Raw genomic sequence first — 21,102 nt, 5'->3', positions numbered from 1 at the left:
GCTTTATTCTGGTAATGCTAATTCACTAATTCTAATGTTCTTTTTGAAGAGGAACCAACATGTGTATTTTTCCTTCCATGCATTAATAAAGCAAGAATCACTGATTGAACGTTTTGGGCTCTCAGCCCATGTCTGCGGCTGAGCCGATAAAGAACCTGGAAGAAATATGGCAGAAGCAAAGCTTTTGGCTTGTGGATTAATATTAGGATAACATTAAAAATAAAATTAAAGGTCAATAAATTGCTTGCCGACTATATTTGGGATACAATGGTTTCCTTTCAGGGCTCCATCAAGATGTAAGTGTGGACTTTTGTCAAATTGCCATGTGCTAACTTAAAATAGAACGATACAGGAATTTGGATTCAGGCCCATTGTCTTACACTTGTGTATAACAGACACAAAGCTCTAAGAGAAACGTCTAAGAAAAAGACCTACCAGTATCCACTCACAGGTGATGCTGAAATTAATTTGCGTATTAATTTTCAATGCAAAATGAATGTTTTAAACTAAGCTGGATCCCAAAAATGTAATTTACTCTTGGTGTAATCATACTGTAAATGTCCCATTTGATATTATTACTAATTAACTAAGAGAAGGATGCTTTTAATGACATATATTTGAGGCTGTCTTTTCTAAGGCTGCCTTTTTGTAAGCTCTGTGAAACCACAAACCACATTTGCACCACAAAACAGCAATTACGTGACAATGGTTTGGGATTGTAAAAGAGAAGAAGCCGCAAGATTTGTGCTCCAGATCAGTGGAGCACAAGTGCCCTAGAATTCATGAAGTTCAGAACGCAGGGTTTGATTTGGCTCTAGGATAAAGGTAGAGAGAAAATTTGGATTGAGATCTGGGACTGCAAATCCAATATCCAAATCTGAAGATGGTAGCTTAAGAGTAATGTTGTAGCTGTGATGGTTCAGAAATTATGTTGGAGGCAAGGATTTTTTAGGGCAAAATCTTTTATTGGACCAGCTGCATAGTAGAGATAGAGTTAGATAAACTATTGAATGCAAGACATTCTTCATCAGCAGACCTGCTTTGAAAGATATCACCCTGAGAAATCCTTGCCTCTCAAATCTGTAGAGGCATTTATATTCAGAGTTTTGCATTCAGTTTGGCTAACGTAAATTAGAGATTTGTGAACCAGATCAAACCAGCATAACCCTTTACTCTTGTTACTATTTTGTCCATTCCCAGAACCAATTCACAAACTGGTAAAAATCTTTAGAGATATTTCTGAGACATGTAGCTTTTTTTTTTTAACCCTTTCCTTTAACCTCTTTCTGCCAGGAGACAGAGATTCTTATAGGACTTGATTCTCCTCTTACTTAAAAAAGTGTCTCACCACTTGAACGCCACTGATTTCACCAGAGTTACTCCAGATCTACACCAGTTTAAGTAATCAGACCCATGATACTTCTGTCCTGAAGTAAACCTCAGAAAATAGCAAGAGACATCAGAAGTCATGTAGGATTGGCAGATCCTGGTAGTAGGGAGAAGTATTCCATTTCTCAGGTGCTTCTCAGAACCAAACTCATGTTTCACAACCAGGGAAAGAACCAAGCTGGAAAAATCAGATCAGGATCTGCATTTTCCTTAAATTTGTGTATTTTCAGATCTGAATTGCTACCCTCACCCATTTCTGTTCATATCTTAGAGGTCCTTATGTAAGGAATGCATTGTCACAAGAGGGAAATGAACCTTTTTGACTAATGCATCCTAACCACCTAGCTGAATCAATAATTCACCTGAGCCAGCAGGTAGCATCAAAAATCACAGCTACATATAATTAGTTTGGGTCTCTGGCTACATTAAAGTTCAGTTTGGTTCCAGAGACGGCAAATACTTCAAACACACTTTCTAACTAGGTTGCTACAGCTTTGTCCTGCTTTCATTTTAACAAGTTATCCTGAAGAGGAGTAGCTGGATACAAGAACTGGAAAGAGAGGAAACCACTTGCTATTTACTGTGTGTAAATGCTATATACAGAAAAGCCTACCCAAGTGCCTAATTAGTAAAAGCTTTTGAAACACAAACTTAGCGATAAAGCTCTCTATACCTGTGATCCTGTGCGGTGTACTTCAGTAACTCTGCCAGCTGCAAGGGGTATTTGCAGATCTTCTGCACTGGTGTCAAAAGGAAACCATCTATGGCAATATCAATCATCTGCTGCAACAGACGACACGCTTCAAAGAAATGCTGGTACCTGCCATCTTTCATCAGCTTGGAGAGCTCCATGCATGCATCCAAGTGATTGTTACAGTACTCTGAGTAGATCCAGAACCCATCTTGCTGTGAGAGGCAGGAGGGAAGAATGCATGCAGAGACACACAGAGAGAAGACAGGAGAGCACATCAGACAAACACTGGGAACAATCAACTGCTCAACTTGCTAACAAGAATAAATTAAAACAAATAAAAGAAAGATACCCCAGCAACCACAGGGAGGCCTAGTATTGAATTACTACCTTACAGTGCCTCAGCAAGCTGACTGAGAATCACTTCTCTTTCAAGGGCTCTTGAAGAGCATGTGAGTTCAAGGGACCTACGTCCCAGTTGGAAGCCAAACTCCTCCCGTCATATCATGTGGGGAGGCTTTCAGGAGCAGACTAGCTTGGCAGCCCAAGGGAGAGCCTACTGTTCTGTGGTATGGGTTATCCAATCTGCTTCTTTATCTGCAGATTCCCTGTAACATCTAGGCCCCAGGCCTAAAAATATAATGAGGGATGATGCTATTACAATATAGCTCCTCAAAAATAAGGATGCTCTTTGATTAAAAGACCAGTGGCAGTTAAGGGAAGTGAGTGGTGAGTGGTTTTAATGATATCCCATGAAGTTTTATTACTGTCTACAATGAGTTTCTCTAATAATAACTGAAGTGTTGCTAATGTGAAATGTAGCTCAGCCCAGCCATGACTGTAAGTAATGAAGTTATACATAAACGGATCTGCATCCTGGATCACAGCACCTCTTACATAAGCTCCGATTTAGCACTTCATTCTCCCTAAAGGAAAGCCTAAAAAAGCAGAACTGTAATTTTTTTGACATTTCCTGACATATTTACAACACTGGCCAATTTATCAGCTCCCATAATACATGGCTTATGTAACTGGCAAGATGGGGTGGGTTAAACGCTCCAAGGCTATACTGTCAGCTAAAATGTCCTATTCAGTGTGTGTTTAGCATGAGTAAGCTATCTGCTGCCTTGCTGTCATTCAGGCAGCGTGAAGCATTGCCTTGTACCCTCCCATCCAGCAGAGAAGCAAAGTCACAAGAGGAGCGGTTGAGGGTGGGGATACATTTGGCTGGGTTTTTATTCCTTACTAATATACCTTGCTGCTAGTCAAGGATGTGTGCTTTCTACTCAGTTGGCAGGCAGTTAGAAATGCCAGATGATGGTGATTTTTTTTCCTGTTTAACCAAACAACTGGTGCTCTTGTCATACATGGGTTTGAGAGCAGCTTAAGAGTTATTTTTAAAACCATCCTTTGAAAACAACCTATAATATGATGAGCCAGATATTTGCAAATTCCTTCCACAAAGCTAAATCTCAGGTGTCCCATAACTTGAGGAACAGAGACATAGGAATTGCCAGTTATGATCAGATCAAGAGTTCATCTCCAACTGTGGCCAGGACAAGCTGCTTCAGATGACAGTGCAAGAAACACTGTGTAGAAGACCAGTATGGAATAACATGCCTTATAAAGGTTTTTTTTCCTGACTCCTAGTAGATATATGCCAGCTAATGCTCCAAAGTTTGAGGGTTTCTACCCTCTCCAAGAAATCTTTGTTATTTTTTTACTGCTCTAATTAGTTTTACTATCATTATCAAGGTGTCAAGCATGGAGGTTTTTGTGTAATTATATCATGGCCACCATCATCAGTGCATATGATAAAATAATACCTCTCTTATGGCAAAGTTCTATAACAATTCAACAGACAAAGAAAATGTGGGGGTTAACATTTCCAAACCATGCTATAAAATTTAATAATGAAAAATTATACCCCCTGGATGGTTTTAAAAGTAGGAAAGATCTCATACTTTATCAAATTCCTTAAGAATAGTTTTTATAAAGCCATACTCTATATCTGTGTGACCCTGAAAGCTTATTAGATTGGCTTATACCTCTCCAAGAGGGATATCAATATTGTCTGTTGTTGCAGTTATACAGGATATTTTGATTTATATATAACCCAATTCACTCTATGAAGATTAGCTAGTCCAATCTTGCCAACCTTCTCCCCAGATAAGTATTGTCTCCATTTTGTAGAAAGGGAAGCTGAAACACAAGGGGATACATAACCTCATAGGGATAAACAAAACCAAGGAACAGAAAAAGAAACAGTGTAGGGTCTGAGATATCAATTTTATCAAACAAAAACATCTTTTTTCCAAACTCAGAAACAGTTGGCAGATGGAGCATTCTCCCCACAGTTCTCAGGTCGTGTGATTTGGGTTGTTGCTGCTGTTGGTTTTTGTTTGATTTTTTAAATAAAACTAGATAATGGAATTATTTTTGCTCCTTTCTCTCGCTCAGGTTACTACTTTTCCTTCTTTTCACCCTTGTCTTGCTTCAGTAGCAAAATGAGAAAAGAAGAGGAAGGAAAAAGGTGGAAGTGAAGGAAAGAAACCCCCCCCCAAAGTGAAAACTCAAACTTTTCTAAAGTAAAAATTTACAATTAAAACTTGTTTAAAATCATTCCTTTGGTTAAATATGAAGAATTAAAATGTCTTCAGACATTTATAATTGCTTCACAAAAAAATTCCATTTCTGAACAGCTTTACTCAAAGATCCTGACCAACAGGGCCACATTCAGAAATGATGCAAAGGGGCAGTAAGTTACACCTCCTTGCATTAACTTGATCTTCCTTATTTCCTATGATGTCTATATCATGATGAGTGAATGGAGTCCCTCTTGGTGTAAATTATAGCCTAAGGACCCAGAGAATGCATCTGTTTTTTCTTTCAGCAAGGTGCATGCAGTGTAAGATCAATTTAGACTATTATTTCTGGCCATGCTGATGATTAGTGACCAATTAGTGACCTTACACTCAGTTTTATGAATGGAAATAGACTGATGAGATCTGATTGTAAGAGGTCACTTATAATCTTATGCTTCACTTCTGGGTTTGCCCCATACCCATATCTCACAATATCAAGTAGTCTGCAGACTGTAACCTGAGAAACTTGCCACCCAAAACAATGAACACCAATTAATTTCTGATTGCCCTTGCCTTTCCTTTCCTTCTGCCTCAAAAACTTACATGTTCCAGGAAGCAAGGTCCAATTTCACTGAGGTGGGGGTCCTCATTGTTATACTGTTTCTCCAAGTCCCGGACAAAACCCATTTGAAACCTATAGATATCTTCAATGTTGCCAAATATGACCTTCAACTGCTCATCGCTGAACATGTCTCTCCTTTTCCGGCACTGCTTTAAATAACCCTGCAGAAAGAAGGAAAAGGAATTAATAACATTACTCAAATACTTACAGTCTCAAGACACTGGAAATAGCAACTGGCAGAAAAATACATCTTGCTATGGTAAGAATAAGAAAAAAAGACCCCTTGGGTGAGCAAAGCATGAAAAAAAACCTGAGTCAGGACTTAGTCCTGAGGGCAAAATCCACCTGTGCTCCCTGACTTTCTCCTTCTACTACCCCCATGCATGAGCTAGATGCAAGACACACCAAGTGGACCCTTGAAACTCTGTGGCCCCCTGGGGGTACAGAAAGCCTGTTTTGGAACATGGCGAGCATTATACCACCCAGACGGGCTTCCGAGTCTTGGTCAGGTGGCGCCGTACAGTGTCTGCTGTTCCATACATAAATAAGTGTAAGGAAGGCCACAGGGAACTCCCCTCTCAGCCCCTGCACATTTTCCTGCACTCACTGCATGAAGGAAGCATTCCTCAGAGCAAACCAATCATCTTAACTCAGCACTTTTCTGTCTTTATTAGTGCTGCAGCGGGGAACAGAGCCACAGTTGGTCCTTCACAGTAAAGAGATCTGGCTACGCCTTTCTGCCACTGTCTCAGCCCTCAAAAATCACTGCGGTACAAACAAATCCATAATCTTTGTATCCTTGTTGTGAACACTTGACCTGAGGAATGGATCCCCGTGCTCCCACTTCAATGGGCGCACCGTGTTACCACGATGATCACAATGGTGTGTTTGATTGACCGGCCAGTCTTATTCCTTTTTGTAGCTCAAAAATGTACAAGTTCAGCATGAGGAAGTTGCCAATCGAGCGGCAGAATGCTTGATGACTGTCTGATCACATAACCTTTTTCTTGAGTGGGGGCAGAAGAGCGCACTACACAGCTGTATTTCCTGTTGTCCCAATACTGAGCGAAGGCAGCAAAAAACTGTGGGCGGCCAAAGGCAATGGGCCACCTTTCCAAATCTCGTGAAGCTTCCCCAGTCCCAAATGATACATGGTGTAACACACAATTATTTATTTGCTGATGTATCAGCAATAAAAGCAGGTGGTCTGGTCTGGCTGCTCTAAAAATGTCATTGTGCGGCAATTCTGAATGCTAAAAAACAGGTTCCAGGCAGTCTTGGTTTACTGGATGCCTGACTTAGGAACGACAGTGGTTAAAGTCTAAGGCCATTGATTAAATGTCATAGAAGAAAAGCAAAACAGCACCGTTCTACTTTGTCTCCCACTTTCGTTTCTCTTTCCCCTATTGCCCCAGTTATATCAGTACTTTAAACTACTGGGGAGGCATCACTATAACTGATAGGGGGATTTTGTTCTCTAGTTTCTCAATTATTGTCTTATTAGTAAACAATTGTTTATTATATGTGTTATAGTATTAGTATTATTGTTATAGTATTGCCTAGACTCCTAGTTGTTGTTGGGTCCCATCATGCATCCCACTATACATACATATGCTAAGATAGTCTCCACACTGAAGAACGTACAACTTAATTACACAAGACAGGAAAAGGGTGGACAAAAAAGGAATAATTGTGTTCTTAGATGGGGAATTGTGGCGGAGGGAATGTAAATGGCTTTCCTAAATCAGAGACTGAGACTGGGATACAGAGTGGGAAACTGAACCCAAATCCCTTGAGTTTCAAACCAGTACATCTACAAAATCATCCCTTCATCTTTTCCCTGTTCCTACTCATCACCATCATCATCAGTAGCCACATAGCAACAACAACAGCAACAATAAAAATAGGTAGTACTTAATGACTGCCTGAGACCGGGGCCTAGACACTGTCTATGTCCCAAAGAGCTTACAATATAAATAGACAAGCTGGACAAAAGGTTTGGGAAAGGATGCAGTGTACTAGCCTCTATTTGCCTCCCTACTTGCAGATCTTTCTTTTTTCCCAATCCACTAAATTAACCTTTTAGTTTCTTCTGAAGCACAATCAAATCCAAATAATTGCCTAGAACAGTCTTCTCTAGAGTTCAGGGCAGTTAAGCTTGAGCCAGGAGACGTCTATTTTTTCTGACCCTACTCTATGACAGTGGGCACATCCCTTTGCCTCATTGTGTCTATTTTTCCTCCATCATTCTTTCTTTCTTGTCTGTTTAGACTCTACAATCTGCAGGCCACAATATATAACACAATGGCGCCTCAACATCAATGAAGCCTCCAACAACAATAATATTAGGACCTCACAAGGTGATTGTATTGTTCTTTACTTCACAAAGGGTGAAAATCAAGAGAATGAAATCCTAGAAGTTCCACTGGAACAGCTCACTTTGGGAACTGTGGCTGCTGAGTCGCCCCCAGCTATTGTTAAACAATACAAAATATTCAAAAGATATAATATAGCACTCTTAAGGTTCACCATGCAGCTCCTCGGTGGAAGCCTTTAAATAGATAATCAAATTTGTAACTTATTTCTGGCCACACTGATGATTAGTGACCAATTTCCTGACAGTCTAGTTTAACTAATACCAAATCAGTCTTTTGCAAGGATCTTGTTTCTCTTTCTTAGCCTAGGAGGGTTTTATTATAGAATCCCCAATATAGTTAATGAATCTGGGCTTCTACTCTTTCAGGTGCCTCCTTTGGAATTCCTTGATGATTCGTATCTTGGATTTACCCCTCTTATTCTAATTTTAAAAGGCATGATAAGGAACATCCTGATCTGCAGTCCTGCAATTTTAAAAATACAGTACTTGCTCAGCAAATAAATAATATTAGTCAGATAGAAATCAAGGCATTTTTTGTAATAATATTTTGCCTCCCATCAGAAGAATGTAAAACACTTTGCAAATGACAGCTCATGTTTGCACCTTCCCCTGACTCTTGTGAAATACAAACACGTTGTGATCCTTGTTTTAGAGATGGAGGCTGAGGCACAGAAAAGTTAAATGACTCTTCCAGGGTAACATAATGAGTCCATGTCAGAGCCAGAAATCAAACCTAAATGACCTAACTCGCAGACCTGTATTCTAACTACCAGATCTGACCTTCCCTTATCTTGTTTCACTTTAGAGCAGCTGTGTATGCAGCTGCGCATGCATTGCTGTCTGCATGCTGTGACTTCTGGGGTGCATGAAGAAATTTGGTCTTTGGCCTGGTACCTGGGCACACACACTAGCTGCGCTCTAATGTGATCTGCAACATCAAAACTGGTTAATATAGCAAATGTCGAGGTGTCACAACCTATCACAGTCCTGTGATGAATAAGCATCAAGAGCTGATGAACTCCTAAGAATGGTCCTTGACTGAAAAACAACTGTAAAAAATAGCACTGCTGAATTCCAAGTGTATTGTGTCTCAGTGATTTCAGTATCTTGTTTGCCCAGCAGTTATTCCCATCCCACGCACCATCACCAGTAATACAAGTTCAGGAGGCTAAATTATATCTTCAGTGACCTCTGGGTAGCCCCCTCGTCTCCAGCAGGCTTGCAGAGGTTCAACTGATTGGAAATTAATCAACAACTTGGCTGCAGATGCAGAAGAGGGAATAGATTCCATCTTGCCCGACATTAGCCACGCTGGCTCTGCAGTGTTAACAGGAGTAAAAAGCAGTCAAATCTCACATTGCCACTACTGCATCTGTGATGCTGAATATCCACAGGGAGCTGAGCTGTGGGGAACCGACCTGTCAGTTTTCCATTTAACTGCTTTAGGGTGTAAAAGTTTCTAGAAATAAAATGTGTAAAGCAGCAAATAACTCAGAAACAAGTTCACATTTTGACAGAAATGTCCCTGAATAGAGTGTTTTCCTCAATGTTTCAGGTTAAAGCCCTTCCAAGGATGGTCCTCTTGTCTAGGATAAATGACTGTAGGCAAGACAGCATGAGGAGACAGGTCCTATGCAAAATGCCTTTCACTGATAAAAGAACACATTTCCTCAGGTTACTAGTAAAGGCAGCTTATCTAACTGCTGGTGCTACAAAGTCTCTGGGACAGAGACCATCATTTATTCTATGCATGTTCCCAAGCACAAGAGGTAGGGATAGAAATTACACATAAATCAATATAAGCAATCAGAAACTAGTTCAAATCTGTAACACAACAGAATTTCAGTGAACATAAACCACTTTCAAAATGGCCAAAACTGGTTTAAGATAAACCTGGATGAATGTAGTATCAGATTTAATTGATGTAGTATCAGATTTAATTTAAGCTAAATCAGTTTTTTGAACTTCTGTCCCACACGGTCTCCATATTCAAGTTAACTCACAGTCTCCCAGCATCCCAAGATGTTTTGCACCTCCCCTACAAATCCCCTCCTCCTAGGATGGGTGGGCTAACCCTTGGCTGAAGCTGTCTCTCCAGCCAAGCAGGGAAGCATGCTCTATAGCCCCCCTCCACCCACCGGCTTCTGGCCTGCATGACTGCAGACATGTGGCTGCATTTCCAGAATCAAAAGTGAATGTCTGTGCACTTGCTTGTCAGTTCAATCTATGCATTTTAGACTAATCTGCAAAGATTGAATTAATTCAGCCTCAGGCTTTTTGACTGTCTGTACTTAGCTGAGGAGGCTCAAGATGGCTGAGGCGTTTCGATGCTATCCCCACACGTTAAAGAGAAATAAACTTCAGCCTGACATCTAAGTCTAAGTGGGTTTTTCTGGCTTTTGTACCATGGTTGGCAGGCCTTAGTGCATTATTTGTTGCAAAACAGTCAAAAAATTAAACTCTTTTGTTTGTTTGCAAATTATCTGTGGAGAGGCTCACCCACCACCCCTCCTTTACAAACTTTGATTTTTTAAACCATTTCATGGAGAGATATGCAAATGAGGTTCAGGCTTGGGATTGCTATTTGCTACCATCCTGAATATTCCCTCTCACACAGCTTGCCTAAGTCACATGCTACTCGGAAGCTGAAGCAGCACATTTCCACATAGATGTCTATGAAACTGTAAGGAAAATAAACAAATACGTATCCTAACTTCCCAAGCCTTTGCTTTGTATTCAGTTTGTGCATTTGGTTGGTTGGTTTCCAATGTGAGTGAGCAAATGGAAGAGCCAGAAGATTATATATAAACACACAGCAAGCATCAGCTAGAAGGCTGCTGCATAGTTTTTCCAGTAAATTTGCTTCTGTTACATAAAACAATGTCATCTTTCTCCTGCTCCTTCCATCAGGTTTGCTCAGTGACAGAGGATAACTGACTGATGGGCAGATGTTGGAGAATGCTTTGCTCAATGAAGAGCTAAAAATAGCTGACAAACTGTCTCCTTCTAAAGTACTTTTTCATGTAGTCCCCAAGGTGTAGGCCAAAGTTGGAGAGTATTTGCAGGAGGGTAAGTGCTAAGTTTTCTAAGCTCTGGGGTTGGTGCGACCCATAACTGTGACCCATTCTCTTTTCTTCAACTGAGTGGGAGGTTGAAATGAAAAAAAAAGAAGATGGGATGGGAAGTCATAAGGTGGCATTACCCCAGGGTGAGATTGGTATGGATTGTAGGGGTTTTGCCTTCCCTTGTATCACGGGACAAGGGCCTCTTTGTTGGATCTTTCAAGCGCATTTTAGTAACCTTGGCTGTGGCAAGACACTGACAGTCCTCATCCTCCTGCTTTACCTGTGGCAGGTTAGGGTGCTCTTGGTATTTTGGGGGCAATCTGCCTTGAAGTTATGTGACAGGGTAGGAGTGACTGCCATGAGCAGTGTGTTGGAGTGGATGACCTCAGGAGGTTCCTTCCAGCTCTATCATTCTGTGATTTTATGGCTCTCTGACTTCTTCATATCTATGGACCAGTTCAGAGTGAGATTCCCTGTATGGATAAATCCCTCAGCTCTGACCACCGCCCAGTTCTCAAAATATCTCCTTCTGTAGGGCATCATGGTAGGGCCCACTGCTCCTAGTGACCTATAGGCCTAGTTTGAGAGCCATTTTGATATGCATATGCATCAGCAGCAACCACAGGAATGAAGCTCATGTTGCCTTAAATGCAAGGAAAAAATTGGGCTGTCTCTGTTTCCAGGCTGTTATTATTCTAAAACATATCTGAATATGCCTACTATCATGCATGAGGTATATATAACAAGTATAGCTGTACTGATGATTCTCATCAGCAGAACTGATTTTTGAAACAGACATCATAACCACAAGGAGATGCGGTCTAAAATACACGATGCCTAGCACAAAGGTAGTCAAGTTCATGAAGGAGCACACAGTAGAAGAGTATCACCCCAGCAAAAGTACAGGTAAAAAGGACACTGTAAGCAGCCCCAGTACAGAAAGACTTCGTGCACCAGCAGACTGTACACTACGGGTACAAACCTTGCGGTGGGAAAAGTGAAAACATGCCGGGCTTGATTATTACTTGAAGCTTCATGAACATACGGATGGATCACCCTGCTGGTACGGTTCCCATAGAGTCAATTCCCCATACGTCCTTTCTGACACCCCTGGTCTGTGTTTTTTAATAGGGAAGGATCCATGGCCCCATGGTTTTCCCCTTGACATTTTTTGTGGATGCATCACTGTCCAGTCTCGTATTGTCTGAGGACAGAAATGGCCCTAAGGAAGGGCTAATATCTCCTCAGATATTTGATGGGCTTTTGAGGAAGATAGATGATAAGTAACACTTTTGCCTTATATGCCGCACCAAGGGCCCTCACAGTTACCAGCACATTATGCTGGTTGGCTCAGAGGCAGCATGCAAAATATAGACCTACTTTCTGACAGAATGAGTCAAAATAATGTCAGCTTGTTACCCCAGTGGGCTCCCGTCCGTTTGGGGGGACTCATATGACCGGCCCTGAACAATAAACTCAGCGTGACAGTCTACATTCACATTTGGAATTTCCCACAAAATGCTCAGAGCTGTCCTAGTGCCTTGATAACGCTCGGATGAATGCTAGAAAGCTGTTGCTTTATAAAGAAAAAAGAAAATCGTCTGTGTCCTGGAGCTTTCCTGTGCTTGGATTTGAGCAAAATTTTAGGGTGAGGACTTCAGGACAGAGAAAAGGTCATCCATCCAAGTCACTCACAACATGGGCTATCTTAAAAAAAAAATTTCTTTTCTTCTGTCTTCCTATCCAAGCTTTATCACTTCTCCTATCTACCTTTGTTTAATCTGATTTGTATTCTGCACCCTGATGTGGAAAATACTGCCTTGGGTAATCAGTCATCTCTTTTCAACTCCAGCATACCTCCTCCATTTTGACTATCCTACAGCTCACTCTTCCATCTTCAGTGCAGACAATGTCACAGTTAAAACCACCTCCCTTGCCCATTGCTCTCATGATATAACCTCCACTGTTTGAATCCCTGCACTGGCTTTCCAGTGTTTCTCTGCATTTAGTTTGGAGTTTTCCTCTTAATGCTCAATGCTGTATATAGTGTGATTCCTCCTACATCTCTACCCTTTAAATCAGCGAGAGCTGAAGGTGCTCAGCACATTTACACTATCAAAACCTTAGACTAGGAAGCAAGGACTACATTTTTAGTATCTTTATAATACTGTGCACATCTATGGAGTTGTATCATAGGTGGAGCTAGCAATGCCGCCTACAGTTAAGGTTACCTGACACTTCCCATTAGAAGACCCTGTTTTCAGTTGCTTATTACTTTGCCAAACTCTAGCTGTTTGAGCAGAAATTTTCCATGCTGGGTGTCTGCCTCAGGCTAAAATTTTTTGTGACATTTAAAAAAAAAAATGATTCAGGCATTTCTGATAATGTAGGTAAGGAAAATACATTATTTTGTCTGTGTTAAAACATTCCTACAATGCTTCAACTGAGAAGTGCTAGTGCCACCATGCTTTACAGCAAGGGCATGATATTTGACAGAGGTGTCCGTGATGTATCTTTTGCTGTTCCTGTGAAGATTCATCCAAACTCGGCCTCGTTACCTGCCTCTGACAAATCTCAGTCTGCTCAGGCAGCAGGCAATTTTAATTCTGGCACTCCCTAGCTTTTGAGTTCTTGACTGAGTGACCTTCATGTTCTTTCGATGTGGTACGTTCAATGTAATAATAATAACAGTGCATAATAATACATTATTGAACATTGGGTATGTTCCAAGAGAGGACACCACAGGCTGAATGCCCTTAATCACTTAAATCAAACAGCAGTCTAGTACAAATGCACATCTTGAGATGTTTCAACAACTCTACAAGAAGTTTTTGGTTACATATGAGAAATGAGACCTGGCTCATGCTGATATACCCAATCCCAATGCATGTGTAGCCTTCATCTGCCAGGCAGGTTTTTGCTTTCATGTTACCTGATTTATAACAAGGCTGTGCTTTTCCTCCAGTCCCGTAAATAAGGATGAGGGGGAATTTATAAAACTTGCAGTGTCAACAACACTTCAGTGCCTTGTCAGTTTGTTGTCAGAAGGAGGTTTGTTCCCCAGCACAGGTTAGCACCTCTGCCTGTGTTCACCCTGTAGCACAGATAGGAAATCAAGCTGTCTTGCTTAGCTCTTAACTCCAGCTACACTCTGCTAAAGCACAAAAACACACAGTCAAGTCAACTTATTTGGATACAGCCTGGAGTGATCAAGCTGTCTCAAAGCCTTCTCAGGGCAAACAGATTGCTCTGATTTGTCTCCTTAATTCAAGCAAGATGAGCTTCTCTCCAGCAATGGATGGCCCATCACTGTGCAAATGAGAATGCTCATTTCAGTCTTCCCTGGTTTAAAAAAAGCATTGGTATCACTGTTTAGTACTCCACCTTCTGGTAAGATTTATCCTTCAATTCCACTTAGTGCAATGCACAGCAAGATATGAGTTTTGGTGACACACATCTTCCCATGTAGTGGACCAGATCCTTAATCAGTGTAGGTCCACTAAAGTCAGTGGAGTGATGTCTGCTTGAACCAGTTGACAATCTGGCCCAATAAAAGACCTAATTAGAGGCTGTCTAGTAGTAAATTCATGGTTTATCAGATAAAAAAATACCAGCGGAGGTAAAGAAATAATATATACAAAAACTGTTACAATACTTCACTTCTTCAATGCAAATACTTCTGACTAGAACAAGAACTGAATCAAACTCATTGGCTTCTTACTGAGATTTCACAACTCTTCCACCCTTTCAGAAATTCCCATTTCCCATTTTGATGGATTTTTGCTTTTTCACCAAGACAAGGCCAGGTTAAAGTAAATGAAGACATCAAATAACTCAAAGTCCTTATGGGCATAAAGTATTAATTCTGCAAAGACCGGACACGTGATTTTATGTTTAAAATTGTCAGTGGCCTGAGTTCATAGTAGTAGACTTCACTGGAGATCATTAAGAGCAAGGAGCAAATCAAGCTCTGAAGAACGCTATCCTCTGAAGGAGGGTGGTGAAGAGAAAAAAAGAGCCCATGAATCATGTGATAAAAACATGATCCCTCAATGGCATTGCATGCTTTTCCCAAAATGTCAGAAGAAAAGGCTACGTTCGGCTTAGAGAGAAGAGTTCGTTATTTTTGCCAGTATGTTTTTGTGGTAGAATTCAAACTTGAAGCTTGTCATGGAAAGAAGTCAGTTTCAACAAATTTCTCAACTTGAAAAAAAGTTTTAAAAATTTCATACTGTCAAAATGCTAAATGTCAACGTAATGTTCTGGTTCAAAAATACTTCCTCTGTAGAAATATATGCTGATTATAATAAAATAATGAAAATATAAAGGTGGGTAAAATCAGAACAAAATATATGCAATTACCAGCATAAACTACTTTGATAATTCCTAATTTTACTTAGTTTCTGCTACCAAAATTTTGTGATTACAACCTTTTTTTATCCCAAATTAAGACAAATCAACTTTTTAAAATGAAGAATTTTTTCTGTGGGAAAGGAAAGCTATTGTTATTAAACTTCTAGTAGACAACAGGAAGCCAATTTCAATTTCTAGGAACCCGATCTCAATTTTAGCATGATTCACCAACCATCTGTCAGACTGTACCAAGGTACCAAAGTTCATAGTATCAATGCATTTGTGTAGTGCCTTTATCCTGACTGACCTCAATACACCTGAGAAAGTATGTGTTGGATTCTCAGCTTGGGATAAACAAACAGCTCAGTGCAGCTACCCCAGTTACATCATGCAAGGATATGGTGATATATAAGAGAAAGCATGAATTTTAACTCCACAGACAGACTCCTTTTAAGAAGGGTTTAACAGGCAGCCTCAATCTACTTGTCATCCTCCAAGCCTCCCAAAACAATTGCTAAAGAGAAAGAAATGGCAAGTTACAGGACGCCTCCTAAGCATATCTTAATTGCCCACTAAATAACAGTTCTTCCAACAATAACAACTCCATTTCACCACAACAAGTTTCCTTCTGCTTCTCACTGTTAAACATATACGTGGTACCCAAAACATTAACCTCCCTGCAGTATCACCCAAAAGGTTAATTGCACCATCATACTTTCCTCCATAAACACACTACACTTGAGACACTTAACTTGGGCCTGTGTCTAATTTTGCATATTTACTAACATTCCTGAGGTTCGAGTTATGGCTCCGTGTTATATAATGAAGAAGATTAATGAGCTGTGTGTAATATTCCACATGGAAGACAACAGCCACTGTAACTCCATGAAGGAGGGCCAGGCTGAGACTCTAAAGGTCCAGCTTGAACCCCTAAAGATAATCTGCCTGCAATTTTCTTTAAGTTGTACATAGTATAATTAAATAATTCATTTAATTCAAACAGTGAGAAAACTCTGTGGGCAGTCAGGGCATGAGTCACTTCAGTACCTTTACAAGGAGAAACAGCAGCCATTTTGAATAAGGAAATGTTGTGAACATAATAGGGAAAATGGTGAAAAAAAATTGCTACTAACTTTGCTTAATTACAACCTCATTTCTTCAAACGTACATTCAGAAGTAGCTGGCAATGAGTTTTAATTAAAGGGCATGTTTGAAGGATAACAATCCAGGCATTTGTTAGTCAAAATAAAAATGATTGGAACATTTTCTTAAAGGTCCTATTGTCCAATTATTATAAACTCAAATTAAGTAGCAGATTGAACTGAAAATGCTCAGAAACTTCAATCCTTACTTAGAGATACTGCTTCGCTATTACACACGCATAAGCACATGGATACGCACACAATGGAAGAAAGGCAGCCACTCAACCTCTGCAGGAATGGAGAGGCAAGCATTGCACAGCTGGACAGTAGTGAGAGGAGAGGAAATGCGTGATCAATGGAAAGAGTAATCCAAAAATTACCCCGCATAAAACATTATCCTAGGATTTCTAATGACCACACATAGTCAACAACACCTTGGTTTTTAAGGATTCATCTGAATGTTTTCCACACATTAAACTTTCTGGAACCTAATCCATCTAATTCAAAAGAAATAGACCCTCACTTTACCAGCTGAAAACATTGGAGAGCCCTCAGTTTAAGTTTTTACGCACAACAGTGACAAGCATAGGGCAATTTGGTACAGATGCCTGTCTCTGTTAAGAACATAGGTAGGAGAGTTTGAGAACTTCCCATCAGCAGGAGAAGGTCAAAATCAGGGTGAAAGTGAATTCAAAAGGGGTACAATGGCACGAGGAAGGCCTGCAGCCTGATCCACATCATGAATGGTGTGAGGGGGCAGTACCGCACACAGCAGTGGGGACTTCAAGGCAGGACTAAGGTAAACTGATAAAGCTTCACGGAAGTCCAGGACTGGGGACAGCAGTTTGTGCTTCATTTCAGCATTGTGTTGCACTGTAAGAAGCATGTGAGGAGTCTGGAATCAAGAGGTATTGAAGACACAGGATTATGGTGCATTGGTAAAGCACTGCATATCTAATCTAAATCTGCTTTGCTGAAAATCAAAGCTATTGTATACTGCCCTTCTTCTTCATTGCAGCCTTTCAGATATTTGAGGACTGCTATCATGAACCTTTAACACAATCCCAACGTACCTCACAAATGTCCTTGAGGTGCTTGATATAGTGGCGCTCTGTGCTCATGATTTCATTGATCACATTAGCTCTCATCTGGTCTCGGTTCTGAAGGGTTCTGCCAAGACAGAGGCAGTCGGCACTTGGATCCAAATGGCCATTCTGTACTTCACTGGTTCCTTCCTCTACTCCGTCTTCTTGGTTCACCCATAGCTGTGAGGAAGAAAAGGGAATGGCAACATGTTTATTAGTGGAAGCATCAGGAGCCTTATTAATCAAGACATCCATGACAGCAATAGAAAAGTTAACAGAGAGATGCTGGAGGAGAAACAAAGGATGACAGCAGGTTGCAACTTGTCTTCTCAGAGGTGGCACCCTCCACAGTCATAGACATCTACATTTTTTCATCTACACAATACTACTGCAGTGCTCTTTGCCTGGATACAATATAGAAGGCCACTTCGGGTGTCTTTACATATGCTCCAGAATGCAGGGGGGAAGCATGCTTTAATTAAAGTGGCTCCAAGAGTTGCTCTAATTAAAGCAAACACAGCATCACATGTATTTAGTATCCCACATTATAAAGAACCAGGGGGCTTGGTTTAACTAAAGCTCATTCGACAAGCATCAGTTAAAGCACCCTTGCTGCTATTTTGAAGTGCAGGGAGGGGACACTGAATACATGCGACATGGAGGCTACTGGAGCATACTATTTAGCACGCTCCAGCGGACTTGATTAATTGAGTCTGCTCCAACGCATGCTAAATAGCACAAATCAGAGCAAATGACTGGCATGTGTATAGGTGTCCTTTAATTCTATTAATATGTCAGAAAGCAGAGCAGGGTAGCATCTTATAGACTAACTCATTCAAAGAGGTATGAGTTTTCATAGGCTACAGTCTATTTTGGCATGCTACGAATGGACTAGCATCTGATGAAGAAGGCTGTAACCCATGAAAGTTCGTGCCTCTCTGCGTGAATTAATCAATAAGGTGCCACCCTGTTCTCCCTTCTGTGTACGTTCAGTCTAGCATGGCTAATTACATCTCAGTTAATTTATTAATCTTTATTTCTGAGAAGAGATAGCTAGTGGGAACACACTTCAGCTGTGCCTGATGCTCAGGACTGGCTTCCCTTCCAGGTGTGCAGTGCAGATTTTTAATGGGAAAGGTTACAATTCTGATTAATAAACAGATCTGAACCCATGCTTGTGTTACTGCAGAGCCCAACATAGGGATGTTGGAGGACAGCTCATACATATCATCTGTATCTTGAGGTTCCCAGTGGGGAAGGGAGGAAAGAGAAATTTGGGATCATTGTAGCAGGCACTAGGGCCACCCTAAATTGCATTCAGGTTGCCATGACCAATTGGGCTATGTGGCTGCAAGGAAAATAGCTAGGAATGTCCCTTAGCTCCACCTCCTGATTGCAGCATGCGCATTGCATGGGGAGCTCTCACTGGAGGAATAAAGAGTCTTTGTGGCCAATCCCATGCAGAACAGGATGGAGCTTTGTAGCAGGGTCTTTCCTTGGGGACCTTCCAGGTCCTCTGAAGTCAGTTTTGAAACAGCCTAGCTGGCTCACAGTGGCCATGGAATACAGCTGAATTCCCCTCGCAGGTAGATGGAATTTAAATTGTGTCAGTTTTGACCCCAAAGAAAATAATACTTACGTAATAAAATGAAGATAACTATTAGGACAGGGCATGCTCGGTAGCACACATGGCCATATGTATTATCAACCACCTTAGAGAAATATCTGTTGCAAAGATATACTGTTAACCTTCCCATGTCTCACATAACACCAGTCAGGGCTTCATGTGGAAGGAAAACATCCTTTGAAGAAGAGATAAACTGTTTCCTTTTATCCCAGGTGAATGATTTAAGAAGGGCAACATAGGTCTGGTTCAAAAATCTGAATGAAGCTGAACTTCACCTTAGTCTAAGCCTTGTTAGGACACTGAGGTTTTCATAAACTTCACAGTATATGATGTGTAAAGGAATGCTTTTTTTCTGTGATCTCTCTTATTTCACATGACAAGTTTTCCTTGCCTGAAATGTTCCTTAGCTGGACAAAACACTTACCTCCACATGGAGAGACTCTGTGAGCTGTCCTCTGCTACACAGACAGCTGACAGAATTAAGAAATCATCCAAAAATTGTTTGAATGAGTGCGAGTTTGGTGAGCAATGTAAAACAGGGGGCTCAGCCCCTAGCCTGCAGGCCAGACCCAGGCCTCAGTGCTGGGTCATCTGGGTGCATGGGGGCCTTGTGGGCTTAACTGGGCATGCAGGGCCCAATCCTGGTGCGGGAGGACTCAAGGCCCCAATACCAGAACATGGGGCTGCAGGGGGGCAATGCAGAGCCCCCATTCCAGAATACAGGGTTGGGTGGAGGTACCATCAGGGCCTGATCCTGGCACACGGGGCCACTTGGTGGTTATAAGGGGCCCTGGAGACAGATTCCAACACATGGAGCCCCAGAACCTCAATCCTGGTGTGTGGGGCTGAGTGAGGGCAAGAACAGCCTTGATCCCAGCACATAGGACCAAGTGGACTTGGCGTGAGGCCCAATCCCAGTGCATGGGGTCAGGCAGGGGTGGTGTGGGGCCCCAGGGCTTGATCCAGACAGCAGGGGCAGTACAGGACCCTATCCCAGTGCATGGGGTCAAATCCAGCCCGTGGAGTGACCCTGTGCCATTCTTCCAGTCCGTGGAGTTCAAACACTGGGGGGGGGCACCACTGATCTAGAAGGATTTGGACTAGCCAGCAAACATTCTGAATTTACACTGCTTGCCCCAAAACGCAATAAATAGTAGCTGCTACATTCACAATTTTTCTTTCCTTCACCAAATAAATAAAACATCCACAGCTTAGAAACTAAAAAATACCATTAGCTGCTGGCTATTTCTGTTTTAGCAAAGCTCTTAATGTGTTTGCAAGTATGTGGGTCTTGCTGTTAATACAATTCCTCCATTTGTTACATCTGTCCCCAAATAGAAAGTGGTTAAAAAACATTAGCAAGGCAAATTGAGCTCAATGTTCAGCTTACAAACAAATAATTTTTTTTATGAAGACTGACAGAAATAGTCATGTGGTTTTAAAAACTTTCTAAGAGAAAGTTGTTTTAAAATAAACATATTCCTTTTTTAGAATCAGCAACTCAAATATTGCAGCACTGAAAATCTGAAAGAAATCTACTTAAAAGCAAACATTCAACTAACTCTATTACTAGCCATTGTCTAAACTGTGAGGAAACAAAATAAGGAAACAACATAAAAATTTAAGAGAAAACTTTATTTTTAATATTCTTTCCCTTTTTACAATATAAATTAATAGGCTGAGAAATTTTATTTGCTTCCAAAATATGATTTTTAAATGGACAGTATCCCTTTACATTGCCAGAAGGAAAAGCCTAACAGCCTTTTTCTAGCTTGTTTCTGTCTTTCAAACTGGTAATTACTTTTTCCATAAAACAACGTCCCTTTTATTACAGTTCCAATGTTTTGTCTTTCTCCAGTGAGTTTGAAAGGTCAAGAAGTGGAGATTTTTGGAGAAAACCCGCCTCTTTTCTACCAGCAGTTTTAATGAGACAGTAAACACAAAGGGAAAAAATGTTCTTTCAACGGCAAAGGAAAAAGTTATCCTTCCCACTATACACATCAGATTTTTCAACCACAGAATAGGCAATAGAGATCTTCATCACAGACAAGAGATGAGGGGAACACGCACCCGAATTTTGTCCTGGATGAGTGAATGACAACACAGAAAATGACACAGCAAAGAACAGAGCTTAAACATGCAAGAGGCAGCCTCGCTTTTCACCAC

General features: G+C 41.0%; 1 protein-coding gene across 5 annotated transcripts in view; it reads right to left on the bottom strand.

The window, feature by feature from the left end:
- ARHGEF9 (Cdc42 guanine nucleotide exchange factor 9) overlaps nt 1-21,102 on the bottom strand; it is a 327,093-nt gene that overhangs the window by 75,460 nt on the left and 230,531 nt on the right. For all 5 annotated transcript variants that reach the window (XM_019540350.1, XM_019540349.1, XM_019540353.1 and 2 more), the window contains 3 exons: nt 17,298-17,489; nt 5,269-5,448; nt 2,063-2,295 (listed from right to left, as the gene is read on the bottom strand). In XM_019540350.1, coding sequence (XP_019395895.1) covers nt 2,063-2,295; nt 5,269-5,448; nt 17,298-17,489 — 605 coding nt within the window. The remainder of the gene's footprint in view (nt 1-2,062; nt 2,296-5,268; nt 5,449-17,297; nt 17,490-21,102) is intronic.

This window comes from Crocodylus porosus, unplaced genomic scaffold, assembly GCF_001723895.1.
Source record: "Crocodylus porosus isolate Cpor-Errol unplaced genomic scaffold, CroPor_comp1, whole genome shotgun sequence".
Classification (NCBI taxonomy): Eukaryota; Metazoa; Chordata; order Crocodylia; family Crocodylidae; genus Crocodylus; species Crocodylus porosus.
The sequence above is the reverse complement of the archived record's forward strand: the minus strand, read 5'-3'. Positions and strand labels throughout refer to the sequence as shown.